At 39.2% G+C, this 16,928-nt stretch overlaps 3 protein-coding genes across 4 annotated transcripts; 2 read left to right on the top strand and 1 right to left on the bottom strand.

Moving 5' to 3' along the window:
• Positions 1-608: 608 nt before the first annotated feature.
• LOC126596876 (ethylene-responsive transcription factor ERF118-like) lies at positions 609-2,997 on the top strand. Of its 2 annotated transcripts, XM_050263555.1 has the most exons (4): positions 609-777; positions 938-1,001; positions 1,117-1,363; positions 1,493-2,997. In XM_050263555.1, exon 4 carries the CDS (start codon positions 1,688-1,690, stop codon positions 2,651-2,653), a length of 966 nt encoding a protein of 321 aa, XP_050119512.1. In that variant the 5' UTR covers positions 609-777; positions 938-1,001; positions 1,117-1,363; positions 1,493-1,687; the 3' UTR covers positions 2,654-2,997. The 2 variants fall into 2 exon arrangements, with proteins under 2 accessions (XP_050119512.1, XP_050119511.1); XM_050263554.1 differs by lacking the exon at positions 938-1,001.
• Positions 2,998-5,753: 2,756 nt separating this feature from the next.
• Positions 5,754-7,777, bottom strand: LOC126596439 (tetraketide alpha-pyrone reductase 2-like). Its single transcript, XM_050263025.1, has 6 exons — positions 7,587-7,777; positions 7,148-7,320; positions 6,760-6,945; positions 6,474-6,636; positions 6,197-6,386; positions 5,754-6,047 (listed from the first exon to the last, which is right to left on the bottom strand). Exons 1-6 carry the CDS (start codon positions 7,690-7,692, stop codon positions 5,906-5,908), a joined length of 960 nt encoding a protein of 319 aa, XP_050118982.1. The 5' UTR covers positions 7,693-7,777; the 3' UTR covers positions 5,754-5,905.
• A 4,536-nt stretch (positions 7,778-12,313) lies between these two features.
• On the top strand, positions 12,314-14,074 carry LOC126596438 (3-ketoacyl-CoA synthase 5). Its single transcript, XM_050263024.1, has one exon. The coding sequence runs from the start codon at positions 12,400-12,402 to the stop codon at positions 13,888-13,890; it is 1,491 nt and encodes a 496-aa protein (XP_050118981.1). The 5' UTR covers positions 12,314-12,399; the 3' UTR covers positions 13,891-14,074.
• Positions 14,075-16,928: the final 2,854 nt, after the last annotated feature.

The following is a 16,928-nucleotide window of genomic DNA, read 5'->3' as shown; positions in this document are numbered from 1 at the left end:
GATCGTTGATCAACAGTTGTGTGGCCATAATTTTTTTCTTTTTTATATTTTTTGATGCAAAATGAAACTATTTTACTTTAAAAAATATAAAAAAGATTTAATTATGACCGTACGATCTTTTATCAACAGTTTATGTGCGTTCATCATAGAATCCAATTCCTAAAAAATCCACAGAGTCTACCACGCCCGTCCGAGGCGCGTGCCTGGAAATTCTCTCAGGAACCGAGCCAATTCACTGCGTGGACTGACGCTCCCACCTAACCCCGCTGGGATAGGCCATCCAGAGCCGTACGATTGAACAGTGTGGAACACAGCTGGCGAGAGGCAGTACGACGAAGGACTCGGGGGTGATATGCATGAACCTGGGATGGTAGGGTCATGCATCATGTATGTTGATGGGCGCCCAACCACAACTTTTTTTAATTAAATAGTATTTATTAATGGACATGGATCATCTCCGGATGCATTATTCCTAATCTACCAAGTCGTAACATTCGGGACCATTGAAATTTATGATGTGACTTGGTGAGAGAGAGGATCCATGTCCTTTATTAATTTCCAAAATTAGTTTTTTTTTTCTTTTTTGCCACATATTATAAATTTATTTTCACACGCTCGCCATCTCTGTTTTTAAATGAATTTTTTAACCGCATAGAGAAAAAGCAGCATGGCGAGAGTGTGAGAGTGAAGCAGAGAGAAGCCAACACTGAATCTGGAAGGCAGGCAGAGAGTAGTGAGGAGGAATAGAATATTGAGGAGCGAGAAAGCAACACAAAGGTTGCTTCAAATTGTTGAATATTTTATTTAACTTTTGTTTCTGGGATTTTTCGATAATTTAATTTTATAGAGATTTGCGTTGTTCAACTTCAATCTTTATGTTCAATCAGAGAGTGTGGTCATTTTTTATGTTTTAATATTTTTTTTTATGTTTCTGTAGAAATCGATGAAAACAATTTGACCACTCTCTGATTCCTGTCTCGTTAAATCGTGGCCATAGATTCGTAATCCTCTCCAACTTGACCACGAAAGTGGGAAGCTTTTGGGGTTTTGCAGCGACTATATCTTGCTATCACTCTGCCCCTAATAGTCTTCCTTTGCTGCTTTTGCTCTCTCCAGGATTTCACACAGATTTTTACAGAAGGTTTTAGATTCGGGTTTTCTCTGAGGAACGGAGGAGTGTGAAGGAGGCTGCGTGGAGAGATTTTATGTCGGCTAGCTTTGATTTGGTGGTGATTGGGGCTCCGTCGAAGCTCTGGATTTTTACTGCTGCTTGCTCTGCCGTCTGCTTTATGCTTCTCTGCTTTTTCCGGCAGAGATTCAACCCGGTAATTCGACCCGTTTCGATGAGTTTGAGACCAAAAAGGTATGTGGGTTTTGGTTAATCTCTCTGAATCTTTGTTAAACCCTTGTGGGTTTTTCTTTTTCATTTCTGGGTTGATTTTTTATTTCGTAGTTTTCAAAATCTTACTGGTTCTTGTTTCGAAATTTGCAGGACTTGTTCTGGATCGCAATATTTTGGGGCTTTTCATATAAAACTATTTTCTTCCCTCTTCTTATTCCTGAGAGGGGATCTAACCTGATACTCACATCTCAAACTCATATCTCAAATTTTTTTTTTAATTTTGTTTTTGGGTATTTTTGAGGGGTTTAGAAGATTTTAGCCATTTTCTGAAACTAATTTCTGAAAATGGCTATGCCTCGGAAACAGCGAAACGGAATGAGAAAGTCCAAGAGAGAACCATTTCCTGATCACCAGTCCAAGATTATGAGGAAAGTTCGCATTATCTGTTACGATCCCGACGCCACTGATGACTCATCTTCAAGCGAGGACGAAGGAGGAAGAGAGAGAAGATTTCCCAACAACCCAAAACGCTTCGTTCGTGAAATTACTTTCTGCCCAACCGCGCACCCGAAGCCGGGCACAGCTGAGCAAGAGAGCTCAAGTCAAGACAGCAATGGAGTCAGAACCCCAAAACCCAGCAAGAAGGCGATATTCACCAAGTCCCACCGGCAGTCCTCTTCTCCTTACAGAGGCGTGAGGCAGCGCAAATGGGGGAAATGGGCTGCTGAGATTCGTGATCCTTTCAAAGGGGTTCGTCTCTGGCTTGGTACTTTCAATACTGCGGAGGACGCCTCAAAGGCTTATGAGGCCAAGCGGCTCGAATTTGAAGAAATGTTGGCAGCTGCTACCTCAGCTTCAGCTGTCGTTTCCAACCAGAATTCCTACAACAACGTTGAACCTGTTTCGTCTGAGGATTCTGACTCTGTCGTCTCTCAGAGCTCTCCTTCTTGTGTGCTTGATTTGGAGACATCTGCTTCCAATAACATTCGGAATGGTGCTGATTTGGAGAAGGAGATTGCCGATGAGTCGACAAATCTTGAAGAGCTGCAAATACCCGATTTGGGTTTTCTTGATGAGACATTGGGCCCTCTTCATTTTGATCAAGAGCTAAACTTGGGACCGGAGCTCGATTCGCTTTACCTGGAGGATTTTGGGCAGTTGTTCGACAATTACAGCAGCATTGAGGATATACAGATTCCCGGGTTCGAAAGCGATGAGCCGAGCAGTCTACCCGACTGTGACTTTGAGGATCTTGGCAAGGATGACATTGCTTGCTGGTTGGATGAACCCCTCAACATAGTATGCCAATAAATTTTGCAGCTTCTCTTTAGTTAAATCTCTGTTTATGGTTTTGCAGCAATTAGGCGTAATATCATGAACTCTCAAGTAACACATGGAGTTCTCGAGTGAGAGTGGTAATTATGTGAGAGTTTAATTATTTTGTTTGTTTAAAGAGAGATTAAGATGGTGATTTGCGGCATAAGCGTTTTAGTGTTAAGTGTGAATCCTTGGGTTTTCTTGTGCTATCAGAGCCGTCCAAAGGGTTCTCGATCTGATTTGTTGTCGTAGAAGGGTTTAACGTTATCATCTCTCTTTTATCTCCCTGATGTGGTAATGTACTATGAAGCTTCTGCAATGAATTTTACTTTACCCAATCTCTCCTTATTTAGTCTAATTAATTTACCTAATTTCCGCAAAGAATTTAAAATGCTCAGTGGATTTTGGAAATTTGATTTGTATTTTCATTTATGGTCTCTGCTTGGAGTTGTTCATGGAGCTTTACGAGTGTGGATTGCTGATCCAACGGTTATAAATAGAGGGATCTTCTAACAGTTGTAATAATTATAGCAGTTGGATAAAATCTAACGGCTCACGAACATTGGTCAGGAGGATTCCAACAAGTTGCCTCGGAGAGGATCCAAATCCGTGGATTGCTATCCTTTAAAGGAGGGATTTGGATCCTCTCCGAGTCAACTGGTCGGGATCCTTTTGACTAGTGTTTGTAGAGTGTTGGATTTTTATCCAACGGTTATAATTATTATAATTTTTAGAGAGCATTTCTGTTTGTAATCGTTGCATAAAAATTTAACGGTTTACTAACATTGATTAGGAAGATCTTGACCAGTTGCCTCGGAGAGGATCCAAATCCTTCAGGTACCGTTTGGTACGCAGACGGGACGGAACAGGACGGAACAGATAATGTAAATATTGAAAAAGATAAGGAGAGATTTTGTCATAAAATGTTATAAATTTATGTTCCACGAATGTGGAACGGGTCGTTCCAGGGGAAGAGGTGGAACGAAAAATCAGCTAAATTTCGTCCCATGGGATAATCCGTTCCACAGTTTTTAAGCGTACCAAACGTGGGACGGAACGGCACGTTCCGTCCCACGTACCAAACGGTACCTAAAGGAGCACAAAACCCGTGCCTCCCTTTATTCTTAGGTCTTTTCGGTAGTTATGACTAGAGTTCTTTGATATCAAGGTAGGTGGTGACCCATATTTTACGTAGTTATTACTTTACCTCCGTGTAACTTATACCAAGGCGATGGTGTCTTAAATCTAACACACATTATCGATGTGTGTTTGAATTTTTCGAATGGAATGGCATTGGATAATTGGTTTTCACCATCTTGAAATGTTAACATTGTGTGGGATAATTGATCGGAACGTTTCATATCAAGGAATGTTACCATGACGTCTTGCATCAGTGATACAATATTTTGTTAATTTTTCTCGGCAATTGTGAGCTGTAATATATTAGAATGAAATGTCACAGCTGAGGTACGAGAGTCTCTCTTTTCTTTGTTGTGGTGAAAACGGAATAAGAATTCTCTCCGGATCCTCTTTATAGGATTTGAGGATCCTCTCCTGATCCTGTGAGAGAATCCGGAGATAATCCTTCCGGGTGAAAAACATACTGAAGGTTGTAACAGAAGTGGTGGGCCTGGGTTGGATTTCTTTTGCCAAACAAAGCATATCTTGAGCTAGCTGTACTCCAATTGCTCTCCCCAGCCACCTTCGGTCCTCATTTACCAAACCAATGGGTGTTTGCTGACACAGCTTCAATGCGCCTGCTTACTTGGTCCTCATGAAGATCCATTAACATAGATTTGACTCCTCGCCAGATCCCCTCACTAGGAATCTTAGGATCAACGCACTTGGATTATTGATAAAAAATCATGCGGTCCGATTAAATTTTTTATTTATTTTTAAAAGTAAAATAATGTTGTTTTGCGTGAAAAATATAAAAAAAGAAAAAATTATGGCCGCACGATTTTTTATCAACGGTCCATGTGCGTTGATCTTTAGGATTCCCAGGTAGGAGATCCGGCGAGAATCCAAATCCCATTAACATCACGTGCCACTGTTTCTTCTACTGATTATTTCAATTCGAGGAACGATATTTTACTGTCACTTGTTCTAGGTAAGTAAATATGTCATAACTTTATATATATTTTTAAAATAATCAATTAGTGGATTCGTTCGATAGTTTATATTTTTAAAGATAAAAAAGACTCATAGAAACAAATTTGTCAAGAGATGATTTTTTACAAAGACTTGTTCCAGGTAAGTAAATATATCGCACTACATTTATTTTTTAAAAGAATCAATTAACGTATTTGTTATGACAATTCACACTTTTGAAGGTCAGAAAGAATCACAGAAACATTTCAATCACTCTCCGTCCACCCATGTGTGATTCACATGCGTTGGAATCGAATTCGGTACTTGCCCTATCCTACCACATAAAATACGAAGTCCAGAATTCATCCCCAACCACATACGGTCATCACTATACTTTAAGTAAACGTATTATTGGTTGTCTACGTCATCAGTGGGTCGATCAAATTTTATATGTTGTAATTGTCTTTTCCGGTTGTTAATTTTGCCAAACTTAAGGGGATTAAACAAGTCAAAATCATACACAAGTGGACTTTACATTTGACAAATCAAGAGAGAGCCAATTATTGACACATTAGAAGCCGCCATAAAGCTATATGTTTGGATTCAGTCGCTGTCCTCAACCAATGCGTTATGAGTCACTTTTTTTTTGGTCGAAAATAAAGCTTCGTTAATGAAAAGAAGATTACAATCCGTGCAAGATAAGCCTAAATCTAACCAAAACACACAAATATAAAACCCTACATAAAAAAAAAGAAGACATAAAATAAAAACAGGCCCCAGCAAAGGAAGAGTAACAACCCAATACATAACGGGAAGCCCACGTACACTTAGGCCCGTAGGCAAAGTAAAAAAAGAACGGAAACACCGTTGTGCTTACTGTGAGCTCCAGAAGCTTAAATGCGTTTTTAATTATTGAAAAGATAGTTGATGAGATTTTGTAATTTAGAATTTTAGATGGTAATCTATGTAAATAAAAAAATTGTGACTAAACAAGAAGAAACCGTGATTAACTGTTCTCTTTGGATTCAAATCAAAGCGAGGAATGTCTCCTTCCTTTTGATTAACTGAAATCAAAGGAAAAAAAGAACATAACAAAACACAAACGAGAAAACGAAACTTGGAACGCACTCAAAAGCAAAGCCTTGTGCGATTCTTTCATAGAAATCCTTTCTGTTGGAAACTAGTGATGCAGTCATCGAACATTGTTTCAAGCGTTTTGAAAGGTGGAAATCCCAGCTGAGCAATTTTACTGGTATCCATGCTATGTGGATTACTGTCTCCTTCCACGCTGCTACACCTGCAAAATACATAGATAATTCCATTTATAATTTTCCACATTAAACCAACGGAAATTTAGGAACTATATATATACGATTAACGTTCCACCCCGACCCTTGGAAAGCGTAAAGCCTTGTTGGCTTGAGATTGCCTTTTATATATGCTCACTTGTTTTCATATGGATAGGATGGATATTTGGCCCTCAGCGTCTCAATGATCTCCGACCAGTGCGCAACCGAGCTCGAACATATCAGCCTTCCCGACGCTTTGCTTTCCTCCATTGCTAAAATGTGCGCAGCTACCACATCATCTATGTGCACAAATCCTACTGTCGTGTTCGGGTACTCCCCTCTTGAACCTATCGCAGAAATTGCAAATTCAATATCCTTATTCTCAAATTGGGCAAATAATTGTTCGGTACTGGAACATTGTCACGCGGTACAACCTTTCAGTATAGCCAGTATCATATATAGAGTGCTGGTTGGTTGTGGTGCTAGCAGAGGACCAACCACGAACGACGGATTCACCACAACGAGATCCATTCCGCTCTCCCCAGCAATTCTCCAGGCCTCCTTCTCTGCTGTAGTTTTTGCATAAGCATACCAGAGCTGTACACAAACAATAATTTACACATGAATAATGCACTTCAACGTCAATTCAACATGTACGTGTTATTGTTTATAATGCATCTGGAATTAAACATGGACCGGAAGGGTTTTGTACGTGGTTACATTGTAGTGTTTGCAGTACTCAGCATCACTCCAATGTGATTCGTTGAGAGGAGAGGCCTGCTGGGCATCGTAACGATATCTTATTGAAGAGCAAGAAGAGGTGAGCACAACCCGTTTCACACGTGCTTTTGAGCATGAATTCAGAACATTCAGTGTGCCCTTTATACATGGATCAATCAAATTTGCCTGCAATCAATCAATCAATTAAAGTTTCGTTTTAGCTTGAATATTTTCAAGAACGTACCACATTTTAGCACTCTGCACTCTGCAGTTTTGAAAGCCTTCAAGTTTTCTCCCACCGATCAAAAAATATGATTGAATTACATAAAACGAAGTTTAACAACGGGAAAGGAGAACAAAAAAAAATCAAACGAAGAGTCTAATTTGCCTGAACATTGTCGTCGTATGGAACAAGAACGGGTGATGCAGTGTGGAAGACTCCATCGACGCCTCGTACAGCCTCATCAAAGCTTCCTTCCACCATCAAATCAGCTTTCAACACCTTGAGCCTTTCCTTGGCTCCATTAAACTCCCACAAATAACCCACCTTCCCCCCATCCTCTGTCACCAAAAGGATAAAAAAACTACCAACCGTAAATGCTAGCTACATGAACTGCAGTCATCAATACAAAGATGGAATCACAGGACAACCTAAAATTATAAATTCTGAGAGGACTCGAGCGTAGTCATATTGGCTATAGCGTATTGCACCCTAGTTCGAATAACTTTTTCTTCAACTTTAAATTCATTTGAAGTAGAACATCGTTTGTATGCATGAAAATATTGTGAAATTGATGGAAGTAGCTGATAACTGCAAATATAGATACCTGGGTTTCGAACCGTGGTGCGGACAACATGGCCCTTGTCTAGCAAGGCTTTCACTAAGTAAGCAGCTATGAAGCCTGTTCCTCCAGTTACACAGTATTCAGGCATCTTCTCCGTCTGGTTTTGTGGAAGTTTGTGTAGGTTTACTTGTCAAGGTATGTTTTTATATACCAAGTGATGTTAGAAAGTGATGGTTTCAGAGAAAAAGAAAAAACAAACGAGAGACAGTCATGTCCTCTGAATTTTTTGTTTGATTATTCGTTCACACGTAGCATCTTTGAAGTTGGTAGATAACTCATGCAGCCCACGAGGTGGGCACGAGCTCAGCAGATTACCAACCAACCCTACACCCAACGAGGCGATTGGATTTCTCAACGACGAAATTGCCCTTGTTGCCCCTTCAAAGTTCGAAGCTTAACGTTCTCAGGTTTCTATCGTTAATGGGCCTTCTTGGCCCAACTTAAAATGTTACAGATCAATATGGGCCTTAGGCCCGGTGGTTGACGTAAAGTTTGATAAATCACTTCCTTTAAACAAACTTGACTTGTTATCTAAATGACAAAAACGGCATAGAATTTGGGAGTTATTTACGCAGCAATACCACAATTGACTGTTATAGTTAGGCTGTGTTTGTAATGCCAGAGAAACTACATTTATAGACAAAGTTTTGTAAACTAACTAACATGAAAGTTGGTGATTGGATTATAACTTAAGCATTGATAAACGTGTTCTTTCTTGTTAGTGAACACCATGTGATTTATAAATTTTGTCAACAAATTAAATCTCTCTAACATTATCTCTGTGTTTTTATTTTAATGAGTACTACCTTTCTAGGGTGAAATAAAAATGATCTTTATGCACGAGGACTGATATTATTAGCTGATTGGTCTTATCTCGCTCCAAAGAGGATTTAGGCCATCTCCAACCGAAGGGTTCAGAGGGCCGAAAATAACCCGAAAACCGTCTCCAACCGAGGGATAGGCCAGAGGGCTTGTGGGCCCCACATAATCTGAAAAGGGCCCCAGAAAATCAGAGAAATCATGTCAGATATAACCGATAGGAGTATATTTAATATATTTAATATAAATATATTCTGGTTGGTTATAACCGACAAGATTGCTTCAAGAAAATTTTGAATCCAACGGCTAGCTGACGTCAGCTAGCTGTTATTTTTGAATTTTTTTTTTACAGTTTTATTTTTTTTTTATTTACAAAATTTTTCCTATAACTTCTATTTTTTTCTATAACTTCTATTTTACAAAATTTGTTTCCTATTTTTTTTCCTATAACTTCTATTTTACAAAATTTGTTTCCTATTTTTTTTTTTTAAATTCCATTTTTTCCTATAACTTCTAGTTCACAAAATTTATTTCATATTTTTTTTTTAAATTCTATTTTTTTTTCCTATAACTTCTATTTTACAAAATTTGTTTCATATTTTTTTTTAAATTCCATGTTTTCCTATAACTTCTATTTCACAAAATTTGTTTCATATTTTTTTTAAATTCCATTTTTTTTCCTATAACTTCTATTTTACAAAATTTGTTTCATATATTTTTTAAAATTCTATTTTTTTCCTATAAATTCTATTTTACAAATCCAACGGCTAGTTGACGTCATGCTAACGTCACTTAGCCGTTGGATTTGAATTTAAGTGGTAGTTTTTAAATAATAAATTATGTTTAGCCCTATGGCCTTTGGTCATCGGTTGGAAACGGTTTTCTGTGACAGAGCTAAAACAAGCCCTATGGCCCTTTGGCCCTTGGTTGGAGATTGAGGCAAATATGGCAATGTTTTGTGCATCAAAATATTAATATCTTGGAGGACCATAGGGCTAAAACGAGCCTTCGGTTGGAGATGGCCTTACGATGGATAGAAGCCAAGTCCATTTTAGAGGACACGTGGATCATGGGAGGACCACAGTGCTAGAGGGAATGCAAAACTCCGAAATTTAAGGAAACTTTAACAAAAAGCTTCGGGTATTGTTCACTTCAACGAAAAACCACATTTTTACACTAAAACTCAAAGTTTTCAAGTCAATCCTGATACTATTCACTTTACCATTTATTTTGTCCTTATTGTTAAAACTCAAAGTTTTCAAGTTATTTTCATTAGTTTTCCTGAAATTTAAACTAGTGTTGATGGACTATGTGGGGGGTAGGGATGAAAAACTAACAAAACGGTCATTTTACAATTCGGGTAAGAAGAAAGTGATAGATGGAACCCGTATTTACTACGAAACAAGAAATCTGTCGATGAAGAGATTTTTCAGTATGACCAGTATACGGGGATGGTACACCACGTGTCATTTATATAAATGATGAGATATGTGTGCGAAAAAGTTAATAACTTAAAAAATAAAATTTCTCACCACTCATATTAAAACACATGATGTACCACTTATGTTCCCGTCACAACTAAAAATTTCTCTTGTCAATGAGGAGAAGTAGCCAATGGGAAGCCGGGGATTCGGATCGAATTTGTAAACTCGACCAATTAGGAAACAGATAAGCCTCCCCAAAGGTGCATATCCAAGAGCTGCCTTCGCTGTTTTATGCTCTGTAAAAGCGCCGGTTGTGGGGCACACACTTACGCCCCAATTATTTCTTGCGCTCTTCACTTATATAAAAGTGCATTTTATCACACTTGCTACTCTCGAATTCGCACTATTTTACTTTCTCAGAAAAAACTTTTGGGATTTCAGATTTTGTTTTGAATTTTGTTTTCTTTGATGAATTCTAGCAAGAAAGTGGCACACGCCGTCGGCGGTAAAACTGCCCGGGCGTGTGACAGCTGCATTAAAAAGAGAGCTCGTTGGTATTGCGCTGCCGACGACGCTTTCTTATGCCAAGCCTGCAACTCCGCTCTGCACTTCGCCAACCAGTTGGCCCATCGGCACAAAGGGGTTCTCTTGAAGATAGTGTCGTCGCTCAAACCTAGCAACAAGGATGATCGAGCTGTGCAATAACTCTGGTAATTCTAAAAAATTATATACATAAGGTAAATATATATAACAAAATTATAGATTATCACCATGGCCAGGGACGAAGCCAGAAATTTCTTCCAGTCCAGTAGGGGCAACCGAAAACAACTAAGAAAATTTTATTATAATATAGTTATACGCAATATGATATTAAGGATGGTTTCAAATGATGATATATCACAATTCCAATGTTACAAAAATTTCAATATAGTAGTGGAAAGTGGCAAATTAATGAGAAAAATATAAATACATGATAGGCGGGAGAGGGTTTTTTCGGTTTGAATGACAGAACAAGAGCACTATTGCTCATATAATATTTGATATGGAGTATAAGTAGAATGAATGTATGTTAGATATTATATACATATATTTTCTTCAAAGATAATCCGTGTATATTATATAATTGTAGTTTGCAACTAAACAAACGAATCACTTGAGTGGGGGTATCTGCCCCCACTGAGCCTTCATTGGCTCCGTCCATGACCATGACAAATTTCAAGAAAGGTTTAATGTACCCTTCCAAAGAGGGAAAATGGAGGAGAAATAAATAAAATATACTTTATCCGATTGGTTGACAAAAAAAATTATAATATAAGGTCTTGAGAAGTATTAAGTAAACTCTCTCAAAGTAGGACTACTCATGAACTTTTTGTCAACATTTTAAAACATTCCGTAAAAAACATGAGGTGATAGATAATCTATAAAAAATCTCACTTTTGTGAATCTCCTTCTCATTTCCTGTAGGTCTTTTATTCCTTCTAAAATTGTTTTTCAATTCAAGTAAATAACAACTAACAACCACATTAATTAGGAACTGGAAATTAATTTCCCTAACTATAATGGCTGACTCAAGTTGACTTTATTTTCAATTTTTTTTTCCGAATTTTATATATACTTTTAGGCATATGGTTTGAAGTCAAATTCATAACATCATCGTCATGTAGTTGAGAATACACATCAAATTAAATTCTGTTTAGTTTGTATACCTAAACCACCCCTTAATATGACACAACAAAAAATTTCTCTCTTTTTGTTTTGTATGATCGCATTGATAAATTAGGTTATAAAGATCGCACATATGAAACTAATTATTTAGTTTCAAATAAAATATATTTGGTAACGCATTTAGAACAATTCTCACAATAAGTGAAAAGGGTGTGCTATCCACACACCCATTTTTACTTCTCACACACCCCTTGTTAATTTCTGTTCATTGATCTTCTTTAATTCTTCCGATCCGACGGCCAAAAACCAAAAAGGTGTGAGAGAAGTAAAAAAATGTGTGTGGATATCACACCCCTAAGTGAAAATAGCATGAGGCCGATTGTAACTAAAACGCAAAGGGTCTCAAGCTATTATGAAACGAGTCGTACAATAATATAGTTGGACACCTCTGCTCTTTTTTTTCTTAAAGAGGGAATTCACAAAATACAATTATATATCGATCTCTCTGACATTATCTGACTTGTTAATGTTTGACAAATTACAGGAGGGGAAGCTCATGAATCATGACTAGTGGAACCAAAAAATAAAGATATGCATGTAAAGTTTTAAAGCCCAAAACTGGATGTAGCTATAGCTATGTATGTTAGGGCATGGGTTTAGTTACACGTGGAAAAGAAATGTATGCGAAAAATATAATTAATACCAAGGTTAAGTGAGCGTTGAGTGACGTGAAGTTCCCCATTTAATCCCCTCATCTGCCACCTTCATTGCCCCGGTCCCGTTGCCTTTAAATCCCCACCCCCCCCTTTCCCACCTAATACCACACCCCCTCAACTCTCATCTCTACTCAACTCTCTCCTTCTCTGCCGAAAACCTAGCATCCAACCATGCCTCCAATCATGCAGGACTTCTCCAACTCCGTCAAGCTCAAGTATGTCAAGCTCGGCTACCAGTACCTCGTCAACCACATTCTTACCCTCACTCTCATCCCCATCATGGCCGGAATCCTACTGGAGGTCCTCCGCCTCGGCCCCGACGAGCTTCTCAAGCTCTGGGACTCACTTCACTTCGATCTCGTCCAAATCCTCTGCTCCTCATTCCTCATCATCTTCATCGCCACCGTCTACTTTATGTCCAAACCCCGCTCCATCTACCTCGTCGACTACGCCTGTTTCAAGCCTCCAGTCACCTGCCGCGTCCCCTTCTCCACCTTCATGGAGCACTCCCGCCTCAACCTCAGCAACAACCCCAAGAGCGTCGAGTTCCAGATGAGGATCCTCGAGCGCTCGGGCCTCGGGGAGGAGACCTGCCTCCCTCCGGCGATTCACTACATTCCGCCCAACCCCACCATGGAGGCCGCTAGGGGCGAGGCGGAGCTCGTCATCTTCTCCGCCATGGACTCTCTGTTCGAGAAGACTGGGCTCAAGCCCAAAGACATCGATATTCTCATTGTTAACTGTAGCCTCTTCTCGCCGACGCCGTCGCTCTCGGCGATGGTGATCAACAAGTACAAGCTCCGAAGCAACATCAAGAGCTTCAACCTCTCCGGCATGGGCTGCAGCGCCGGCCTCATTTCAATCGATTTGGCGCGCGACCTCCTCCAGGTGCATCCCAACTCCAACGCGGTGGTCGTCAGCACCGAGATCATCACCCCGAACTATTACCAAGGCAACGAGAGGGCGATGCTCCTCCCTAACTGCCTCTTCCGGATGGGCGGCGCCGCCTTGCTTTTATCAAACAGGAGGTCCGAGCACCGCCGCGCAAAATACCGATTGGTCCACGTAGTAAGGACACACAAGGGAGCAGATGACAAGGCGTATAGGTGCGTGTTCGAGGAAGAAGACAAGGAAGGCAACGTTGGAATTTCACTCTCTAAAGATCTGATGGCGATTGCGGGGGAAGCGCTGAAATCGAACATCACGACGATCGGCCCGCTAGTGCTGCCGGCGTCGGAGCAGTTGCTGTTTCTCTTCACGCTCATCGGCCGGAAAATCTTGAACCCGAAATGGAAGCCCTACATTCCTGATTTCCGAGAGGCGTTCGAGCACTTCTGCATCCACGCGGGCGGAAGGGCGGTGATCGACGAGCTGCAGAAGAATTTACAGCTGTCGGTCGAGCACTGCGAGGCGTCGAGGATGACACTGCACAGGTTCGGCAATACGTCGTCGTCGTCGCTGTGGTACGAGTTGGGGTACATCGAGGCGAAGGGTAGGATGAAAAAAGGTGATAGGGTTTGGCAGATTGCGTTCGGGAGCGGGTTTAAGTGCAACAGCGCGGTCTGGAAGTGCAATCGGACCATCACAACAACGTCAGATGGGCCCTGGGCTGATTGCATCGATAATTACCCGGTTCATATCCCTGAGGTGGTCAAGCTCTAAAGTCAAAGCAAACAACAAACAAACAAAATTCATAATGAAATGGTGAATGGGATTGGTGGTTGCTTTTTTTTTTTTTTTTTTTTGGTGGTGCCCTTTCTTTGATCCAGTTATAAAACTATAACTAATTAAATATTTGTTCAATTCAAATATATATAATATGGTTTTACACCTGTTTATTGTAACATCTCTCATTCTCTTTCTGCAATTTTCGCTTTGTTTTTGTGCTTCGATTTTCTTTTGTTCCCTCAATTATAAGTGTAAAAATCATTTCACGCCGTTTAAATACGTTTCAATGTGTCATAGCAAAACTCTATGTTCTTTTTCTTTATCTTTTTTCGCATATCTTCTTTCTATATGAATTTGTAACCTTGGCTCGAGTATGGTTTTGATCGATGTAATACTGTCTTTCAACTCATGTAAGGAAAACACAATACAACTTATTGTTACCGGAATTTTGGATTTTTAACAGATTACCAAGGTTCTTAAAGACGCTAGGCACTAGTCGGGCGGCAGGCTAGGGCCTAGCGCCTAGGCGGTAGGCGGACTAAACGAATTTAAGTAAATCTATTATATTTCATATAAATAAGTGTTTGTTTATACTATAAATATATATAATTTCATCATAAACTACAAAATAGAATGACATATATATTATGAAGTATTGGAACATAATGAAAACGTGGGGAATAAGGATATAATGTGTGTTCATTAATTTAGTATGCAACAAGTCTCTTACAATTTATAGAAATAAAATGCAAAATGAAAGTTATCTATTTTTTGTCTAAGTGAGTCGCGACCTAGGCAAGTCTGGGCGGGTGCCTAGGCGGTCTAGGCAGACGCCTCAGTAGGTCTATGCGTCCTTTCTTAATTTTCAAACGCCTAAGCATTAATCGGGACGGTGGCTAGCCGCCTAGCGCCTAGACGAGACCTAGGCGATGCTAGGCAAAGATTTTTAGAACAGTGCAGATTACAGATCTCAACTCAGTCAAGATCGCTAAATTTTAGGGTAACTTTTATATACAAAATTAACATGAGATGGTTTTGATTTGATTGATTATATGTACACCGAAAGAAATGTTAGAAAGGAAGTGGTATCGTGTCCTCAATTATTAATGATTTTTTCTTCTTCTGTAAATGTACGAGATCAAATCTTCACCGTTGATTGACATGTTAAGTTTATGACAACAAAGTTAAAAAAACTTAATTTTATTAACACATGTCAATCACTAATAGAGGTCACAGAGAAGCCACACACAATGGGTGCAGAAGATATGAACTCTAAATATATAGGATTCATCGATCTGTAAGTACAGCGGGATTGTTTTGATTGATCGCCATGGCTTTAAATTTAGGTTTCCAGCATGTGATGCATTGATTTTGGTTCGTCTTTGTTAAGCTGTACTTTGCATGTATCCATATTGTAGCTATCAACTCATTACACCATCGACTGATGACGAAACACAACATTAACTCAACGTTCCAAACTTTCATCTATATGTGATTGCCACACTCGACCAGTACGTGCTCCCATTTTATTTTAATTTGGTATCATACATTATTGAATTGGCGCCATCGATGACCTAATACGAGTCTGCCGTGTGTACCCGAGAGCGGTCTAGAAACCGAACCAAATTAAGCGACATTTGATTGGGTTTTAAATTGTAAAGATATGACGTAACAAGAAACGGGATAGGATGATCGTCAAATCTGATGAAGTGATAGTTAGCTAGGCGGGATTTGCAGATACCACGCATTGGTTGTTTTCTGAAAATAAATGGAGGACAGCCAACTCCACCGCTGATATTGGTGCAAAACTAACACAGTTGTTCAAGGTCCCGTTTGACTGGAATAAACATTACATCTGTCGAAATCATTTTTATCCTCCTCGAAGTGAAAACTTGTCCCGACCATAAATGAACCTTGAGGCAGATGACGACGATGACGACGATGATGATAGAGAATAAGGTTAATTATATACCTTTCATTCATGGAAAAGTTTTTTTTTTTCTATTCACATTTGTATATATAGAGGTAGAGAATAAGCGTGTTTAAATTGAAGTGTGCTAGATATGCTAGGTTGTCTATTACTTTGACATCTAACGTAAATGTTTCTATTCGTATTTAATATTACCCGCTTAACGTTTTGGAGGGAAACAAAAAAAAAAAAAAAGGAAGTAGGGATTGATCAGTGATATGTCACCTTATGTGATTGTTGATGGATATTAGTACTGATAGTGATACTAACAATAACGGGAAGCTTTTAATTAACTGAAACAAACATATACAAAATATAAGAGTTAAACTCGACGATAGTTAATCTTAATTTTCAGAAAATATGTGTACCTGCTTATGTGATGATAGATGCAATTTTTGTTCAACACGTAGTGTTAACTCACAAAATTGTCCTCAAGACAAATGTTCCTGTATCTTTTTGTTCAGTTTATTACACAAGTTAATATGCCGGCCAATTAAGTAATAAACAAGGACTTTGAGGACCACCAAATTGGAAAGGATATAGCCTCATAAATTTTGTTGCAACGCCATCCAAAATGCAGGTAAAATAAGAGGTCCTGGATTTAAGGCTATGAAGCTTCTGGCCCCGTGCATGCGTAGTAGCTAGAGTTGGTGGTGCCTGGCGGGTTATACGTGTATTCTACGGGTCTACAGGTCCAAAATATGAAGGGAAATCTTTCATAGGAGGGAAAAGCTGATTTCTGGGTTAGCTAACCCTAGCTACATGTAAACTAAGTGCGTGAATGCATTTGAAGCCTGAACTTTCTGGTAAACAAATGCACATTAATAAATTAAAGTTAGATATGTGAGTGTATATATACATGCACACACACACACACACGGAGAGAAAGATCCATATCTCGTGACTGGATTAATAAGCAGATCCATGGAAGCGGCTAGCCGTCGAAATTTTCATCATTTACAAACGAGGTTAATGTGGATGCATGGTTAATTAATCTTTCTTGTCCAATTAAAGCTGTAAATTTCTAAAAATTTGGTATTTAATACTCTTGAAATGCTGTAGA

The sequence above is a fragment of the Malus sylvestris genome, chromosome 13, assembly GCF_916048215.2.
Source record: "Malus sylvestris chromosome 13, drMalSylv7.2, whole genome shotgun sequence".
In the NCBI taxonomy this organism is placed as follows: Eukaryota; Viridiplantae; Streptophyta; class Magnoliopsida; order Rosales; family Rosaceae; genus Malus; species Malus sylvestris.
This window is presented reverse-complemented; position numbering and strand designations above follow the sequence as displayed.

What these genes read in the sequence shown, in the direction of transcription:
- LOC126596876 (XM_050263554.1), top strand. Translation starts at nt 1,688, where the DNA reads ATGGCTATGCCTCGGAAACAGCGAAACGGAATGAGAAAGTCCAAGAGA.
- LOC126596439 (XM_050263025.1), bottom strand. Translation starts at nt 7,692, where the DNA reads ATGCCTGAATACTGTGTAACTGGAGGAACAGGCTTCATAGCTGCTTAC. An exon ending in CACCACGGTTCGAAACCCAG is followed by an intron (nt 7,321 to 7,586) that starts GTATCTATATTT and finishes TTTTGGTGACAG; the next exon opens with AGGATGGGGGGAAGGTGGGT. An exon ending in GATACTGGCTATACTGAAAG is followed by an intron (nt 6,387 to 6,473) that starts GTTGTACCGCGT and finishes TTTCTGCGATAG; the next exon opens with GTTCAAGAGGGGAGTACCCG.
- LOC126596438 (XM_050263024.1), top strand. Translation starts at nt 12,400, where the DNA reads ATGCCTCCAATCATGCAGGACTTCTCCAACTCCGTCAAGCTCAAGTAT.